Source organism: Pavona decussata, unplaced genomic scaffold, assembly GCF_977016875.1.
Source record: "Pavona decussata unplaced genomic scaffold, jaPavDecu1.1 SCAFFOLD_238, whole genome shotgun sequence".
NCBI lineage: Eukaryota > Metazoa > Cnidaria > Anthozoa > Scleractinia > Agariciidae > Pavona > Pavona decussata.
This window is the reverse complement of record NW_028145643.1, coordinates 1911168-1930000: the sequence shown is the minus strand read 5'-3', so window position 1 is coordinate 1930000 and position 18833 is coordinate 1911168. Positions and strand designations below refer to the sequence as shown.

General features: G+C 39.9%; 2 protein-coding genes across 2 annotated transcripts; both read right to left on the bottom strand.

Moving 5' to 3' along the window:
* Nucleotides 1–1030: 1030 nt before the first annotated feature.
* Nucleotides 1031–10427, bottom strand: LOC146457723 (abl interactor 1-like). The gene is made up of 6 exons (XM_085091664.1): nt 10075–10427; nt 9824–9986; nt 6703–7176; nt 5733–5762; nt 4200–4355; nt 1031–3302 (listed from the first exon to the last, which is right to left on the bottom strand). Exons 1-6 carry the CDS (start codon nt 10411–10413, stop codon nt 3136–3138), a joined length of 1329 nt encoding a protein of 442 aa, XP_084947790.1. The 5' UTR covers nt 10414–10427; the 3' UTR covers nt 1031–3135.
* A 4002-nt stretch (nt 10428–14429) lies between these two features.
* Nucleotides 14430–18429, bottom strand: LOC146457722 (solute carrier family 35 member G1-like). Its single transcript, XM_085091670.1, has 3 exons — nt 17721–18429; nt 15325–15567; nt 14430–14671 (listed from the first exon to the last, which is right to left on the bottom strand). Exons 1-3 carry the CDS (start codon nt 18427–18429, stop codon nt 14442–14444), a joined length of 1182 nt encoding a protein of 393 aa, XP_084947796.1. The 3' UTR covers nt 14430–14441.
* Nucleotides 18430–18833: the final 404 nt, after the last annotated feature.

The following is an 18833-nucleotide window of genomic DNA, read 5'->3' as shown; positions in this document are numbered from 1 at the left end:
ACACACAAAATTTCCTCATTGAAACACTGTGTCCTACTAACTAGTGAAGTTGGTTGTACTTTCCAAGCACCAAATAATTATCCTGAAATAAAGTTTATGTGCCCACCTACAGTGGCAAATGTTGAGCCTGGCAGGGGCCAAACAAATGACAAACATCAAGTGTCTGTACCTCTAGCCAGCATTACCTCAAATCCCAGGGGGTGGGGGTGAGGGTACTCCCACATATAACCTATGTGGTGCCACTATGACGGGTATGGTTTTCACGCAGTTTAGTCGGGAATAGGGTATAGGAATCAGAGAATTTTGGTCTAGAGTAGGGTATCATATTTTCCCTGGCATCTGACTAAATGCTTGAAGAATTTAGTCTAAACTAAGTTTCCTGGAAACATGTTTTAGTTGTTATACACGTAGGAGATTTTGTTTTGGCTGGACTGCGATAGGGACCAAGTTTCTGGAAAATAGCCAGAGCCGCCAGGTCCTCTTAGCAGTACATTTACACTTGAAAGTTAAAAAAAAAAACACTCAGAGTAAAATGAGGGGATTTGACCTGATTGTTTCCAAGAAGTGAGATACTCTCTGTAAGCTAAAATTAATGTGCATATATATAAAAAAAAATGTACACCACATCAGCAGACAACTTTGGTAATAGTTAAGGTGAGACCAGCGGTCTTTCAAATGTCTCACTTAATTTGTCAAATTTGGGTCTTACGTTTCAGTTTTTCATGCAAAACAGTATTTGAGTCAATTTCTTTTGCAAATGTATTGAAAAAGTCTCAGGAATGTCAAATGGTGAATTGCAGACTTTGTGCAAGGGTGTGGCAGGTATTTTCAGTGAGCCCAAGACCTTCTCAGACTCTAAAAAAAAATTGAGACTCTGAGAAGGTTTCATCAAAAAAAAAAAAAAAAATTAATACTTAAAAAAAAAAAACATTTACCACCCCTCATAATTATTGGAAAAGCATTCTCAAACCATAGCAAGGGCAGCCCATGCAAGACAATTTTGGTGGCTATCTAATTAACCCTCTTACAATATATTTCTAAAAATTTCATTTACTGTTTATTAATGATTATTTATGTACATGTTATCCTCACTATTATTAACATACAAAAACCTTACTGCATGTTTTTTTTTTACACAATCACTTCCAACTTGTACTACCAAGAAAACTGCAAAGGTTATTTATAGAGTAATTTTATTGCACTTTTTACAACGAGAAATTAACATGGTTAAAATAAACTCAATGTTACCATTTCAAAAGCAATTTAATTTTGTAACTTCCCCTCTAAAGATTATTAATAAGCTATTGCTAAATTTAACACATCTGATGACTTGTAGGCATTTTCAACACTTTGTCAACAAATTCTAAATTTAGCATGTAAAAAAATCTTGATTTAGTTGTGATTAAAAGTTGTAACATAGTAAACGTTTTTAGAGATCTATTGATTTTAAAATTACAGTCAATTCACGTCACACGTGACCAGTATTTCCGAGAATGAAAATGAACGTTCAAATTTCTCTTTGTAATGTCCAACATGTGAATGGAATCTTGAACTGGAAATCTTCCCGAAAAAGATGCATTAACAGAAAAAAAAAATTCAAAATACTTGGGAAACAATTGTTATTCTTGAAATACTTACTGCTGTAATGTAAAGAAAAATTCATAGCTTTATACCGTCAATAAACTAGGGAAATTTCTACGGGAACTCTGAAATCTTGTTGGCGATGTTCAAAACTGACATGTAAATTTCAAAACTCCGTTCAAATTTCAAAAATACTGGTCACATGTGATGTGAATTGACTGTAATTGTGGTTTATGAATCAATATTACAACAAACACTTGTGCAAAATTCAATAAGAGCAGATGAAAACAAACGAATGGCTGAATGTATAACGGTCTTATGTTGAATTTCACTGAGCAGACTCAATATCTTGGCCTTGTTTTTCTTGAAAACTAAGCATAAACCAGTGGAAAACAAACACAGAGTGATGCTCTGACAAAATTGAAGGTCAGATACAAAGATACAGACACTTTTAGCAATATGAATTAATGGCCTAAAATTTGATGCAAGATGTTTTTGCTCTTGGCCATTAAAATATACAATCAAATGAATACCTGTAATCTGGAGAGTGCCTACTAATAAAGAAGTATTTTTGTGTGGTTTTTGACTATGTAGGAAAAGTAGATCTTTGCAAGGGCTGTTGAAATCCAAAAAGAAAATTGGGGTGACCATGCATTCTTTTAGAGATAATCACGCAACAATTATTCTAAAAAACAGTAAAATACGAAGCAATGTATTAAGTTTTATTTTTTTTCCAAATTGAAGCTTTATCATCTCTGAAAAATGCATGGTTACCCCAATTTTCTTTTTGGATACCAATAGCACTTGCTAAGTTCTACTTTCTCTGCATAGTTTAAAACCACGCAAAAATATCCCTGTGTTAGTAGGCACCACTCATAGGAAACACAAGTATCTCAAGATGCGCAGAATGTATGAGCAGTAACAAAAGTGGGTACCGTCCTTAGGTTATAAAATCTAATATTTTGCTTGCTCAACAACCATTGATTTTGTGGCAAAGTAAGTAATCTACAAAACGTTTGTCAGTTATTTCTGATCGACAGAAACTCCAGACTAATATCTGAATTATTATCGTACATGAAACTATACATTTTTTTAAATCATTACACTGGTTAACCATGCTATATTCTTTACCGTCACCATTTGGCAAAGTTGTTGATTACCGTATTATTATATCCTTTGATCACTTTTCTGATCAAGTCCAAGGTAAGGATCTATAAACCAAAACTTAAAAACCTCACCTCACAAAGTTCTTGACATGTTATTTTTAATGTCAGTGACCAGTGGTGACCAACAGACATTATGAGTGTTCCAGTTGCCGTTAGCCTTGGTAAACTCAGCTTTTGCTCTTGGCTGTTTGTTCAAGTAAACAGGGTATTTAACAGGCACAGAAAGAATTGTTTAACTGTTTAAGTTATCTACAAAAATCAGTCTTTTTGTGAGAACAATAAAGATGTTGTGAAAGATATCACTGATTAGGCAGAATATAAAGGTGTAGTCACTGGAGTGACTACTTTGCTTAGATTATTTGCTTATGATTAATAAAGATGTTCAATATTAAGGACAACTCTCTACATAGTTTCCAGGAAACAGGCCAGTGGTTCCTTCTTCCGTCACACCCTCAAACCATCCATCGTCATTCTTCTTAATAACATAAATGATAACTCCCTCTGAAAAATTGAGCTCATCATCCCTCTGCGCTGCGTAGTCATACAACGAAACCACTGAAAGACACCAAACAAGCTTCAGTTAATGACACTTTACAAACTTTGCTTGTAGTCTGATATAAACTCATCTTTCCTGGTAATCAGTTCCTACTTTAAGTTCGGCTTTGTAAGAAGTTTTAGAATAAAAGCTTTTGTCCACGTCCACATCTGTGAACTTGTTCATTTATTTACTCAAGGAACACATGGAACTTGGTGATTATTAGATTCAGGTTGAGAGCTGGGTTCTGGGGAGACTTGGGTCCTAAGAATCACCAACAGATGTGTATCAAAGCTAGAGTTACAAGGCTCAATTTACAAACAAACTGGATGTCTAACAATGACAACCTTACACAACATGATAAGCAGCAGCACAAGTAACCCTCGGTAACCCCTCAATGGCTCTAAGAATTGGCGTAACGAAAAAAATTTCGGTTCCATGGCACTCAATCACATGGTCGCTGCGATCACAAGGCACGCTTGTTTTTCAGCTCTTGAAGTCAGCAGAACCTGACAGAATTAGAAATGAACTAAACAGAAAATCACAAGTATCGATTCTTCCTTCTAGTCTTGGATGCCAAATTTACCCTTGCCAATTCATGTTTGTAGAAAATTACGGTATAAATGTAATCCCGGAGGGCTTGAAGTGGGAATATGGCCCTTGAACAAAGCTTATGTCAATGTGTTAGAGAACAGACATTTACATCTCATTTACGTTGAAATCTCACGGGCAATGTTCAAAACTGACACGTAAATTTTGAAACTCTGTTCAAATTTCAAAAATAATGGTCAGGCATGATATAGATTGACTGTAACAGCAACTTCTGTCATATAGTACTCTTGGGCATCAATGATTTGAAACTGCATTGAACTAATGGACCCGAGTCGATTGAGTGTATAAGCTGTTCACAAACCAACCTTTTTCAATGTAATCTTGAGGTATACCGGACTGCCCTTCCACGGGTGGTGGAGGAGGTCCAGGCAATGGCAGCGCAGACGGTGTTTGGTAAAAATCTTCCTCAGCGAAATCTTCCACTGCAGGTGGGGGTGGTGGGGGTAAAGGACTCATAGCATCTATACAGGAAAATAGTTCTAAGAGTTAGTTTGTAAAATGAATTCATTTAGACAAGACAAGATTTTGTTTTTCACAAACAAATGGCTTAAACAGTCAAGTTAGCAACTAAAGCAGCTACAAAGAAGACCCCCAGGCTTGTAACCTTTTTTTAAACTCTTCTTGTAACTGCTTTTAAAAGTGAATGTTAATCACTTTATAACCTGCGATCAGACATTTTTTTTTTCGGTGGAGCACAAAAGTGTGGCAGCATTAGAGTCGGCAATCGGGAGAAGGGAAGAAAAAAAGAACGCCTGATACAACTACTGCACGAGTCATCTGCCATCATTCCAGAATCTGGACTTTTGTCTAATTGGTCGAAAAACAAAAGATTCTTTCAGCCACATTCCAATAATTGGTTGCACGATTGCATGTTTGACTTCCAGTGTAATTTCAAAATTATGGCTACCACCGAGGGAGATGTGAACAGCGAACTTCAACTTCTTGGGGGAAAAGTTGAAAAGTTATGGGGGTGGTCAACCATATCACATATCAGAGTTAGTTACGTTTTCATCCTTTTAATATGTAAATCTTCACAAGACCATCTTGGTGTCAAAACAACATAAAAATCCACCAAATATTGACAGTGTTATGACATTATGTGCCAATTAACACTCTCAGGGATTACAGGGTTACTTTAAGCTTGGGCCCAGTTGTTCAAAATCCTGATTAAGTTAACCCTGGGTTAACGTGAACTTTGATTTGAGTATATTTACTAATCCGTAAGGAGTCGTCCAAAAGATTTTTGTTCCTCAGTTTTGCCTTAGACCTTTCTTTACCATTAGCTAAAAATGAGCCTTTAAAATCATTTTTAATGAGCGAGATGAAAACCTTGGTTAACTTTTAATCGTGGATTAGCATTAATCGGCTTTCGAACAACCCAGCCCTGGTGAATAAATGATTTGGGTATTTTCAGTCAGTGAAACAGGCATACTTGGAAAAAGAAAATCCAAGTTCTCCGAACAAGAGCCGAGAACCTATGAGCTTCTGATAATTAAAAGTTTGGATGCTCTGTAACTGAGTTGGAGAATCCTGGGACTTGACTGTCAATAAGTGGCATATGTGCATTGAATGAAATGAGACATTCAAATCCTAGCAGTATGTAGCATGTTTGTAGTTTAATGGCCAGGCTCCCGTAAGTCTCCTGTAGCTCAGTGGTAGAGCATCCAAACCAGTAATCAGAGGATCTTGGGTTCTACTCCCGTTGGGAGAACTTGGATTTTCTTTTTCCAAGTATGTCTGTGTCACTAACTGAAAGATACCTCAGTCTATCAAATAAATATTATTATTATTAATGAAGTTGATCTAGTTTTCACTAAAACTTGAAATGGCCTTCTTACCGACCACAGATTCATAGGTGTTTGCTCCATCTGAAATCAACAAGAAAATCAACAAGTTTCCATCATTTTCCAGCACTTGTACTTTGATGGATTAATACTACCACCTTTTTATCAGTTGATACATTGGTGAAAAGTTATGGTTGTTTTCTCAACATAACAGGTTACCATAGAACCAGTATACATTACCACTCAGTACAGTCTCAACTCAACCCTCGCGAGAATCAAGTGTTGAGGATCGAGTCAAGCATCGAGAATCAAATGGTGAAAGAACCCATTGTTTGGATATAGAAAGAAACTGCCACATTGAAAACACCAGAGATTTTGGTGTATCAAGTTTCATTCTGCAAAATTTACAGCAGTTACTGAAAGGAAAACGCTATGGATGCTTGTTGTTTGATCACCACAGGAAACACAGTGCCTTTCCACTTATACCTATATTGCATCATTTTTAGCCAGACTAAAATCCTGGGAACACTCCCTGTTGAGTAACATTTTGTTGATTGGCAACCACGTAAAACCACAGAAAGAAAAAACACTTCCATCTTTGCGTTGCTTCGCGTATCAGAAGAAATAGTGTGAGAAGTTTAATAATTATTGATTTGTACGTTAAGGTTATCTAGGAATCAGTCAAGCGGCAAGCTCATTATTTTTTCTCGGCCTCACAAGACTTGATCCTCGACTCAATTACTGTGACTCAACACTCAGTTCTTGTGAGTTTCAAATACCAAGGATCAAGTCACGGATCAGGCCTGTTAAAAACACCCCTTCTTTTTAATTATTAAGTGGTTATAACTCATAAACAAGCTTGATGAACCAGACTTTTTATTATGAAACTGTACTCAACATGTTTAGACTCAACTGCTTCCAAAGTTTAAAAATTTTGCTATGGAGGGGGTTCAGACACACCTTACATGTTCGAAAATTTAAGGTGGCTCAGCAGTTATGATGTACAAAAAAATACATATCGTACCTGATGGCGGGGGTGCTCCACCTATCATCGGCAATGGAGGGGGCGGAGGTGGGGACATAACTCCCCCTTCTAGTGCTGGGGGTGGGGGAGGGGATGGAGGCCCAGGGGGTGGGGGAGGATTTGGTATACCAGAGGATGATGGAAGAGAAGGAACTCCAGGGGGTGGGGGTGGAGGTGGAACCATGGCTACAGCACTTGGAGGGAATGGAGCTTCTGGAGGCGGCGGGGTAGTAGGTACAGTGGGGGGTGGGGGTGGGGGTCCTGGTTCAAAGGCTGCCTCAGGGGGTACTGATGGAGGCATTGGTGGGGGTACTGGAGGGGGTGGTGGTTTGGTATGGGGTGTACGTCTTGACGTGCCCGTCGATGGCATTGGCCTTAAGTTGCTTTTATTTGGTTGAGATGGCTGTTGAGGCTTCAATTTCCTTGAACTTCTACGTCGACTTTCTTGGTGATCACTTGTCTTGACTCCATGACCTAAACAGACAACAACATCAGTTGCTGTTAGTGTAAGGGTAATTTATATAAATAACTGTTATTGTCACGAACATTTAAGCCTCTTTTTCATTACCAAGTGTGCAGACTTGATTCAATTCTTAGCCATGTGCACACTTAAAGTATGTGCTTTTTAGTTTCTAAGCTCTTTTTAAAGTTTTTTAAAGAAAACTTGTGTTCAAAGAAGTTCAGGAACACAGAAATTAACGCAAGTTCCTATTACACTATTGCTTCAGATTATGGCCTGCTTCATAAATCCTTTTCCAGTAATCAAGATTAGCAAGTTTGTTTTAGTCACAAAAGCTGTAATTATACTTTAGCTCTTATATTCTTTAAGGGCCTCACTGCATTGGTCTAGTTATACAAATCATCGTGATTATAGTTTTCAAACGAAAACTGGTACCCTGACTTTTTTAAAGTTGTAATCCATTCCGACCCAGTTGGGCTGAGGTCAGAGACAAACAGACAGTTAAGGACGTTCGCGCTAATTGTTTATGCGCATCTTTAGTGCGCAGGTAACGCACACGCCAAGCAATGTCACGCGCAATTCATGGTTGACAATACACGGAGGAAGACGGAGGTAAACACATATGTCGGCCGACGTGACAGCATTAAAAAGAGGGAAAAGGGGGAAATTCATCTCCGTTGCACAGTTTTGAAACGAAAAATCGACGTGAAACGATTAGACGGGTTAAGTTTACAACAAAAAGTCCAAGAAAAGGCATCGATATACCTTCGGGTATTTCGCGCCAAGAGATTAATATATTTACTTGACTCTCGATATCATAAAATAATTGAAATGCAATACTTTATTTAGTCTATTCGTCAATCGAAGTCACCTTAAGCTTTTTTAAGTTTTGACAGTAAACGAGAAAGTCTTACCCTTATACAAGAAAGCAATTTTATTGATCACCAATCCCGTGTACAATCAATCTCCACATACCTATTCTAGGTAAATAAATAAGCTTACTTCTCACATTTTCGCCTCGCTCACGGCTATAGATGCATTTTCCTGGCATTGGCTAAACAGCTGTATAAGTTTTGAAGGTAGAATAACAATAAACAACTTAGACGATCAGAGGTTTGACAGCACACTCGAACGAAAACAAAAAACGATCGAGCAACCATTGTGAGCTGTGAATTATGGGATAGATAATCCTGTTTAGGTTCCAGTGCTTCTCCGACCTGTCATGCAAAAACGTGACTTCCGTAAGTTTCTCACGTCTTCGACAACTTCAACTGGTTTTTGCGGTTTTAAAAGGTCGGTGACCCCCAATTTTTTTTAGACGGTTAACCTTCTTTGACAGATATCTGCTTACTGTCGTCAAACGAAAGAAAAATCAATGTGGGAAGTTTTTTTTTTTTTAATTTATCTACCCACGCGCGATCAAACTCCACACATTTTGTGCCACTTCTGGGGTGGAAATACAATTATTAAAGATTAGTTGTAGCTTTAGGGATAATAAAAGTGGAATTTATTTGTTTAATAGATCCTCTGAAATAAACTTTGGCAATGGAAGTTTGTCTCAAGCGATTCGTTTTGAAACATTTTGCCTCAACAACCGGCGAGGTCATATCGAGTGACAAGGACCGATTTCTCAAAATAAGTGCAAACTTGCAGATGTCATATCTCCGAAATGAAGTTGGTGACCCCCATTTTTTTTTGCATTTCAGATGTAAGTAATTCATAGACTAACTGCAGCAGAAGTTTGAAAAAAAAATCAATGTTAAAACATTTTCGCGCGAACGTCCTTAAGCGCACTTGGGTGGTAATTTATAGATTTTGTTCAAACAAGAATGTTTTTGGGTTTTTGAAATGACAACAAATCTTTCGGACACTTCACCTTTATACCAAACAGGTTTAAATGCCCTTGAATCTGAGCATTTTAGTGTTAGAACATATTGATAATGGTGTAATCTGGAGTCCTAACAAAATAGGCCATTTTACAATTCTGTGCTTAGTGACTTGGCCTTGGATTGGAAGCGAGGCTGGGGTTGACCTTGTTTTGATACAGACCTCACTGCTTTTCATATGTAAATGCAACTAGTTAGCATAAGAACAGCATGATCTACATATGAAAAGCAATGAGGTTTGTATCAAAACAAGGTCACCCCCAGCCTCGCTTCCAATCCAATGCCAGGTCACTTAGCACACAACTGTAAAATGGCCTATTGGGGTTTAAATGTGTCATTCAAATTACAGAAAAGTTCTTGAATAGTCTTTGTAGCAGTTATTTCCTTTCCAGGATGTCCAGGGGCTTGTGAAGGCATGGAGCAAGCCAACATTACTATTTGGCAAATTACTTCGTTCTCGTATTCCAGCCTTCATGCTTTCACCACTCTAGATGTTACAGAAGCTTACAATAGTTATTGTAAGATCTTATCAGTTGATAAGATCTTTTCCAAATCTAACGAATAAAATACTGTTTTGCATGCCAGGGGGAGGGGTGGAGGTACTATAGTCTTCAAGAGGGGTAGCTACAAAAAAAGGTGCAGATTTCAGATCTCCGGTGGGTTCAATCTCTGCTTTGGCCACTGCAAAGTTTACTTAATAACTCATCGAGTTTAATATATGTCATCTTCCTAATTATCAAAAACATTAAGCCTTCAAAGGATGATTCTGAGTTACCTTGAGTATCCAGGACTGAATAATCAGTGGCCTTTCTACTGTATCGCACGAGTTTCTCTTGTTCAGCAGGAGCTATAATCCTGTGTGCACGTCCTGTAGGTTTACTGGAAGCTAACACTCCTATTTCTCTCCTAGCCACCTTCTCCTTGTGAATATCAACAGTCTATGAAGCCAATAAAGAGAAAATACAAAAGAACTGAAACGCACTCCATAGCTAGAGAGATACGTAAAGTAGACGCAAGCAAACTAACCTCAGAAATATGATTTATCCTTGATTCCATGTCTTGCAGTTTCAGAACTTGTTGATCTAACAAACTCAACATGTTCAATGCCAAGGTGTTGATCTGATAAGCCACGCTCGCTAATGACTGTGTCGCGAACTGTTTCGTCTCGTCCAAAACAGCTCTGGTTTCTTCAAGCGCTTTAGCCCGGTCACCGCCTGATTTAAACCGATTATTCGTTTCTAGATACTTCTGCTCGCAGTACGCTGCCACTTTAGCCAGGTTTTCGTGTCCATCTCTCAAAGCCTGTCGTCCTTCAGGTATTTCTTTATTGATCAGTGACAGGAGCAAGCTATCAACATCCGCCATCTTGGTGTGGTGCTGCCTGCATTGGTTGATGGGTAAATAACAGAGAAGGGTGTGTCGTATGTCGTGTAAGCCGCCGGAAAACGATTATCCCGGCTGTCAATAATTGTCCCATCGAAATATCGAAATTTAGCCATATTAGTTACCTAATTCCCTTGTTATAGAGCCAGATCCCGCTATTATTAACCACTTATATACTGGTACTTTTTAAGGCCGGTTATAGTTATAGGGTGTCTAGAAACCTAACACCTGAGACCTAGGGGAAGTGGTCAAAACTTCTATGCTTAAGGACCCACCAAACCACAAAATAAATGGTGGTCTCTGCCTGCACACGCCTTCCTCAAAATCACCCTCAAAAGACGGCGTCTTTATTGCAAAGATACCCTTCTATCCAGTAGTAAATAAATAACACTGAGAGCAGTGAGATTTAAACTCTTGCTAGCTGAATATTTCTGTGTCAACTCAAATTTTAAAGCCAGTGAAATTTTCTCAGTAATATTCATGAGATGGGTCACGGTGTCTTCGATTAACTCCCCCTCCTTCCCCCCCCCCCCCCCCCACCTACCCCAGACAAGGTGGGTCCCTGAGACCCTTGTATTGTACAATATTAATGATTGAGTCCTGTGATTAGAATGAAAGAAAGCGACAAAAGGAGCCAGCTTGAAGGGAAATTATTATCTTTTTAATAGTTATAAAAGCTACCCGGTAAGAACATTTATTTCTCCACGTATATTAATCTCTGATAAAACAACCATTAACTAAGGCCCCGTTTATATGGAGAAAAGTTGTCCCGGGTTGAAGGGTCACTCGCCTGCCCGAGCTACCCTGCTGGGCGAGCCAACTTTTCCTACATTTCCTTACACAACTTGGCGAACCGTTTACATGAGAAGCAAAAAGTTGGCTCGGCTGGAAGGGTGACCCGCCTAGCCGGGTCACCCTTTTTCGATGGTAGGGTCACCCTCCTAGCCGGTCCAACTTTTCTCCATATAAACACTTTGGCTCGCCCGGCCGGGTCAACTCCGTCAGGGCGAGACAATCAAAGCATGCGCGACCGCTGTTGGCTCGGGCAAAGGGGTCAACTTTCTTCTTATATAAAGTGCTCACTGGAGTTAACTCGGCTGGGAGTGACCCTCTTTCCCGGGACAACTTTTCTCCTTATAAACGGGGCCTACGACACGGAAAGGCACCATTTAGGTTTCCGAGTCTTATGTTTCAGTCTTCAGGGTCTTATGTCTTTGGCTCGTCAGGTCCATTCAATCCATGAGAAGCGAGCGAGCGACTTTGAGAAAGTCTATCCAAATGCCACAACTTACAAATTTCGCGTAAACACACCGAGTAGTTTTTCGCACAGTTATTATCTTAGCACTCTGGAATTACAGTAAGTAACATCAGAAAGGGATTTTGGCGTCGTGGTAACCAATGATTTGAGCCGGGAGCGAACATAGAATTTGACTAATTTCTGTAGTTTCAAAAGTAAATAGAATGCTAGCTTGGGTTCTTGAAACGCAACTGTGCGGGAATCTTAGATTGTAACGCTGTGAAATTACTGTATGTGTCGATCATTAGTACGCTCACACATGGGCTACTGTTCTCAAGATTGGACATCTCAGTCTGTAATTCAGTGATATCTTTTTAATTGAAAGGATTCAACGACAAGCTACTCCTTTTATTTGTAAGAATAATCAGTGAACTATCTTACAAGTGATACAAGGATAGGCTACAAAAGGTTTTGTATACTACCAATTATTATTGGCTAGAGTTCCTAGATTTGGTCCTTTGTTTCAAATGCAGGCATACATGTAGACCTTTTGCCGATTGTTGAAAACATTTAAGGCGGTATTCGCCGAAGTGTCACTAGACTGCTTGAAGTCTGTTTCTCCCTCGAAGTTTCTGTAGTGGTAACACGCGGCGAAAACTTGGGACGAGAAGGACTGGGACCTTCTCCTTCAAACACTCGCGCTCCACGGATCTTAAGAGAAAAGGGCTCGCGCTCCACGGATCTTAAAAGAAAAGGGATCGGAACTGCAATCAATCTAAACTGTTACTGGCACTAACTCCAGAACTTCCTGTTTCCGTGACTCATATTTTTACCAGGACCGTTCAAACTGCTGTACCTGACAGCATAAAGAATGCCCAATGCCTAATCTAATAATCTAATCTAATACCTAATCTCTATACAGCTTGAAGCCAGCCGGCTTAAAAATACTTTATTTTGGTCGTCTTTACAAAGTATTTATTGCAGGCAATGTCCGTTCTTACAAAATTTTCTGCACTAAATGCCACCGCAGTAACGGCGGAACTAAAAGCCTGAATAAAGCATCGGTTAACTCTTTTATTTTTTTTCTCAGTGCGCGAGCGGCCGGAATACCGTAAATCATGCGGAATTTCTAGATCTTGTTGCGTGATTTGTGCAAGATGGGCCCTCGTTTTCCGCGCGGGCGGGGGGGGGAGGGGATTCTCACATAAAAGTGGCGGGGGTGATCCTCTTACCTTTTTGTAAAAATTCGTAGTTTGGTACTCCTTAGGTTGCTAAAATCTAAAATGACTATGGTGGTACCTGTTAGGGTCACAAAACAGAATTCTGGTACCTTTTAGGGTTTTTTTTTTTTTTTTTCAAAATTTCCGACGATCATTCCCGGCCAAGAGACTACGAGGTAAGATACCTTATAGTCTCTTGTCCCGTCACATTTATGTGGCAGTCTCTCACCCCCGGGATTTCTTCTTGCGAAAAAAATATGCTATTCACCGGCCTTGGTTGGTCCCAGGTCCATATTGGGAAAAACTGTACCCTCTGTCTTGAGTACATACAAGAGACTATATGAGGTAAGAGAGCGAATCCCTGTGCCCCATGATAATTATTTTCAATCTTTTTTTAGTTCGCGCCATGCTATTTTGGGAAATCATAATCCGCCATTGAGTTTAAAATTAAATGACGTCACTCTAACTGACCAATAAGATGTCGACATTAAAATAGCAACGCAAACAAAAATAGATTGAAACAAATTTTCATAGGAAGAGGGGCATGTATGGGGGATTCGCTCTCTTACCTCATAGTCTCTTGGTACATACGGCCCTCGGCCCTGGTGGGGAAAATCGGCTTAGAATAAAAGCAGCGGTAATTATATAGCAATGGGTTGAAAGATAGGCAAAGTAAGATATAAAATTGAAAACTCTTTGAAACTTAAGGGGTGTCTACAAGTGAAAACTCGCACCGGTGCGAGTTTGATACCGGTATGACATTGTGATTTCATACCGTGTTTACATGAAGGGATGCTTTTTGTCGACCGACGTGATTTTGGCGCCATATTGAATTGAATATAGAAGATTGCTCATGCGCTATCCGTTCTACACTCCCAGGAGAGTGATTTCATGCTGCAGCGAACTGCCGTACCGCGTTTACATGACATCGAAACCAGTTTTCGTAACGGATTGAAAATCTCGCCCCGGTGCGGTTACCGGGGTGAACTCGCACCGGTATGGCTCGCTTCGGTACAAGATTTTGTGCTGGTATCATGTAAATGAATACAAAGCGACCAGAGGGAACTGGAGTGAACTCGTACCGGAATGAAAGTCGCGCCGGTATCATGTAAACACCCCCTAATTGAATCATAACTTATTGCAGCGGGTTATAAGTAAAAATGGGCGCTGACTAAAAGGCCTTTTATTTTCAAGCTTAAACAAATTTCATCACACTCTTCCCTGATTGTATTGAATTGTTGAATTGTTTTGCATTCAGCGGTAGCCTGCAAGCAAGCTCCCGGGGGAGGGGGGCTGGAGGGAGGAAGGAGCGATCCTTCTCCTCTGCTCCCACTCCCCTCCCGTGAGAGCTTGCTCACAGGATAATTCAGCGGTTTTTATTACATTGATTATATTTTATTTTATGGTTGTTGTGTTATTTTCTGGTGTGACGTTGTGGCATTGTATTGTTTTGCATTGCGTTGTGTTGAGTTTTGTTGTGTTATGTAAAGACCGAGTCTGTAAATTGTTGTGTTACATTTGTTTGTCCCAGTTGTGTTGCGTTGTGTCCTACTTCACAGATTGTCACGTGTCCGCCACCATTTGGCCAGCGCCACTCCCCCAGTTGACATGAGCACCATCAAGCCCCCCACCAGAGTGAGGATACGAGGCTGCTGACCAAAGACGGCGTAATCAAACAGGAAGGCCAGCAGAATATCCACATTCCTCATCAGTGCTGCTGGAGCTGCTTTCTCCATTTGAAGGCCTCGGTTCAGACACAAGCTTCCGCACACGCCACACAAAGCTGCAAGGAAATGGAAGAGAATCCAAGCAAATAACGCTGTTACGGCCATCCTTGTGACTAACAGTCTAATTTTTACCGCGAGCTCTTTGGACGAAACGTACGGTCAGAAAAACAAACAGAGGAGACACTAAGCAAATATGGACTGTTGCGTTTACGTTCAAGAAATCTGTCCTGAATTCTTGTGAAACCTTAGCGTCCTCTCAAACCTAAATTCATTTGTTACGCGTCGAGATCTCGAGAGCATTATGAAACGAGACGAAAAAAAGGCTCTCTTACATATATCCTTACCCTATAGATGTTGTCTACACCTGGTCTTTGTACAGCTAACAGGCCTATTGCATTTAAAATTAAGTATAGCTAGAATGGACGCTTATAACAAGGTTGTTGTATTTTCAAGTTCTCATTGCTAGTTGATATTGCATATTTGTGCAGAAGTGATGATATTCCATACTCAGTTTCAGTGTGCGGTTACAAGACGGTGGGAAAAAAAAGAATGATACCGATACCAAGAACTGTTTCAAAAAGAAAGATGGTCTATTGACTTCGTTGACTTAAAAAACTGCAATTCTACTCACGACTTTTCTGAAACCGTGAATTACATCCGTGTGATCTATAACTTAGATCTTAATTATAAATTCAGCTTTGTTGCTTACCAACTCCAATAAGTAGCCACCTCGTTGCTCCACAATCCGGAATAACAGGTTTTTGAAAGACAAACATTACTATCCCAGAAAGCAGCGCGCTGCACCAACCAAAGTAGAACACATTTGTGTAGAAACTAACTGAGCCGCGCACGTGACGAACCATGATGAACGTCAGTGATTGGACCACAGCTCCTGATAGCGCCACGGCATAGCCAATCAGATGAGCTGCCTCGGTCATGTGGCTAGGTTTAGCTGAAAAATATGATAAATCAAATTTTTTAAATCAACTTGACTGGCAGCGACGTCGTCGGCCGCAACAAGAACTTTAGAAACAATAGTTTTAATTAGCAAAACACTGAATCTGTGGCTCTGCACCTGCCTTGTTAACTTTGGTACATTTCTTTGTCGACTTCGGCAAAACATCAACGTGAAATGACCACATTCAACGTTTTATGGAGAACGTAAACGCATGATGATTAATTTTCCTTTCTCTTTCTGAACCGAGTTAAAGCCGCCCCTACTGACAACGTTAGCACCTGAATAGTTCGGCAACACTACACAAACTAAATGAGTAGAAATCGTCGCAACTTTATTTAGAAAACGCGAATGTAATTTTTTTGTGTCGTTTTTGTTGACGTCTTCAACGTCTCTTCTTAAGGTTCCTGATAATAACTTTCAACGAACAAAAAATAGCCTTGGCGATATACAAAAGTCAAGATCCTTTACCGACGAAGGAAGAAATTATTTTCGATACTGGTAATTACCTGGTAATTAAGTCTAACTACACATTTAAGACTGAGAAAAATAAGCGCGTGAATTTTGCGTATCGTTTCGATGTCATATTTCTAGTCCAGGACGCGCGCTTGACTATATTAACCTTTACTAAGGATATTATCCTTACTTTTAATTCTTTAAACCTCAGAAATTCTGATTAAACTATGAAGAAATCCCTGCGTTTTCTTTAGCGAAAGTTCACCTCAAACTATTGCGTCAATGCTCAAAACACTGCACGAAAAAACGCCTTTGCGCAACATCAAATGTGTGGTCAAAGAATGTCAAAGGCCGCCTTTGATTCGAATCACAGGTGACAAAGGCCGCATTTGATTCACGCACGTCAAAGGTGGAGTCAAATTTGATTCGAATCAAAGATATTTGTAAAGATGTCACATATTTGATCCACCTTTGATGCGCGTCATAGGCGGAGTCAAAGTTGTACCACATTTGACATCACCTATTTGATTTCAATTTGACGCGCGTCAAAGCTAGGGTCAAAGTTGTCAATACATTTGAACTCACTTTTGATTCGAGTCAAAGGTGTATGCAAAGGTGCTCCAAATTTGACGTAGTTTTGACGCGCATCAAATGTGTTGTCAGAAATGTTATTATATTTGACCACATCTTTGATACGAATCAAAAAAAGAGCAAATCCAATTTTTCGTGCAGTGAAAACTGACTCTGAATCTCTTTTTTTTTTTTTTTTTTTTTTTTTGGGGGGGGGGGGAGGGGGGGGGCGCAAATACGTCGTTAGGTGCGAAAAAAGGCCGGCTGGCATTCTCGGAGAGCCAGCAGCAGCTCGTAAATTCGGCGAATGAGACTCTGTCCCCTAAAATTGCAGCTTAAGTCGGCCACACATCTGGCGACTTTATACGTCGATCCCCGCGATCCACGAAAATCGCCAGGTGTGCCCCGTGCAGCCATCGGCGTAAAAATCGACGATATCTGGCACGTCAGATATCGGCGATTAAATTCGCCAAGTGTGCCCGTTCCCGCGATTTTCTACGCTCATCGTTGCAAATCGCAAATCAATCAGGATGAGCTACTTTATAAGATTACTTTTCAAAATGGTAGATAGCAGTGATAAGATGGAACCAGGGAACAAGCTTGAAGTGCCACATCACCGCGATCGGGGAAAAAACATCGCCAAGTGTGTCCGCATCAATCGGTGGCGAAAATCGCTTGCGATTTTCGCTGGCGATCAAATTCGCCGCGATCGGCGTATAAAATCGCCAGGTGTTTCGCCGGATTAAAGCATCGGAACAGACAACTGTTTTAGCTTACACAAATTTGAATTTGAAAAGGCCACAAACTAATGTGGAATGTAGCAAGAAACTATTAGACTATTAGTCTAAATGCTGTCGTCGGGTGCCCTGTTCAGTGGTTCATTCCCCTTTTTTCATTTCTTCAGATTTTGTTTACTCGTTTCTTATTTAATGAATAACTTTAGACAATCCCAGATTAAAAAAACGCCTCTCAGAATATTTCCATTCTCGCACGACCATATCTAGCGAAATTAACCATCATTAACTTCGAAAAAAATGACAGCAAACTATCCACCCATTCGAACATTGGTATAACTAGTGTACCAGGCTTGTACTCTGTTTTTCTCTATCTAAACAATCCCTTACCTGAGGATCCAAAGATAAATGTTGGCCTTGTGATAAGCACCACGCCACTGATACAAACGAATGTCGCTACTGCGTCAAAAAGATGCCAAGATTCTTTCAGGAAAACATAAGCCAACAACGCAGTGAAAATTGGAGTAGTGGAGATACAAACTGTGGCGTCTCCTAGCGGCAATTTGGTAAACGCAAAGTAAATACAAGAAATGGAGGCGAAGTTGACAGCGCCAAAACAAACCAGGTACGGCCTTTGTTTCTTCTCGCCGAGCAAATCAGCTTTCGCCCACACACCCGCGGGAAGGACTAGGAGGATTTGGATGACCAAACGAAAAAATACGATTTCAAAAGCAGGGATGGTCGTGTTTGAAAGCTTCACGAATAACGAAGCGATGGCAAAGAGGACCCCAGACGCTGTAGTGAGAAAAAGACCAAGACCAGATTTGAAAAATGGAGGACAACACTTCCGTCTTGGAGATGGAGAAGAAACGCGATTTGACCACAAGGGTAATGTTTCTGCTATACGCTGTCTCCAAGTCTGGCTAATGATGTCTCCCTGGGACGCGAAATTTCGAAAACTGTCGCTGTCTTCGTCGAATGCAAAGGCGTCTGCATTTTCTTGGATATTCTCAAGATGAAATTCTTGGCGAAGTGGGTTTAAACTTTGATAATCTTTTAGAGAATTTTGCCAGGAGGCAGTAGAAAATGGCGAACACATTTTGCACTGCTTTCCTTCCTTTGTTGTTTGCCGACTGAATGCGCATTTTTATCAATGAGCAGATGAAGAAGCCAGAAAAAAGGCCGAAATGAACGTCAGCGATGTCGTGAGGCCGTAGACTATAATTTGCTGTTTAGTTTATCGTTCTAATTATCCGACGATTTAATTTATTTTATTAGCTTGACAAACAATTAAAAATAAACTAAAAAACTGAATACTACAAACAGTAAAATAAATAAGTAAGTAAATAAATAAATAAATAAATAAATAAATAAATAAATAAATAAATAAATAAATAAATAAAAAGTGTGAATTTAGGCTTGCTTGAAGGTGCAGTCGACAGCGCACGCGGTACACATGTGAACACCAACCTGACAGAAGAGTATAAAAATTATACATAGAAA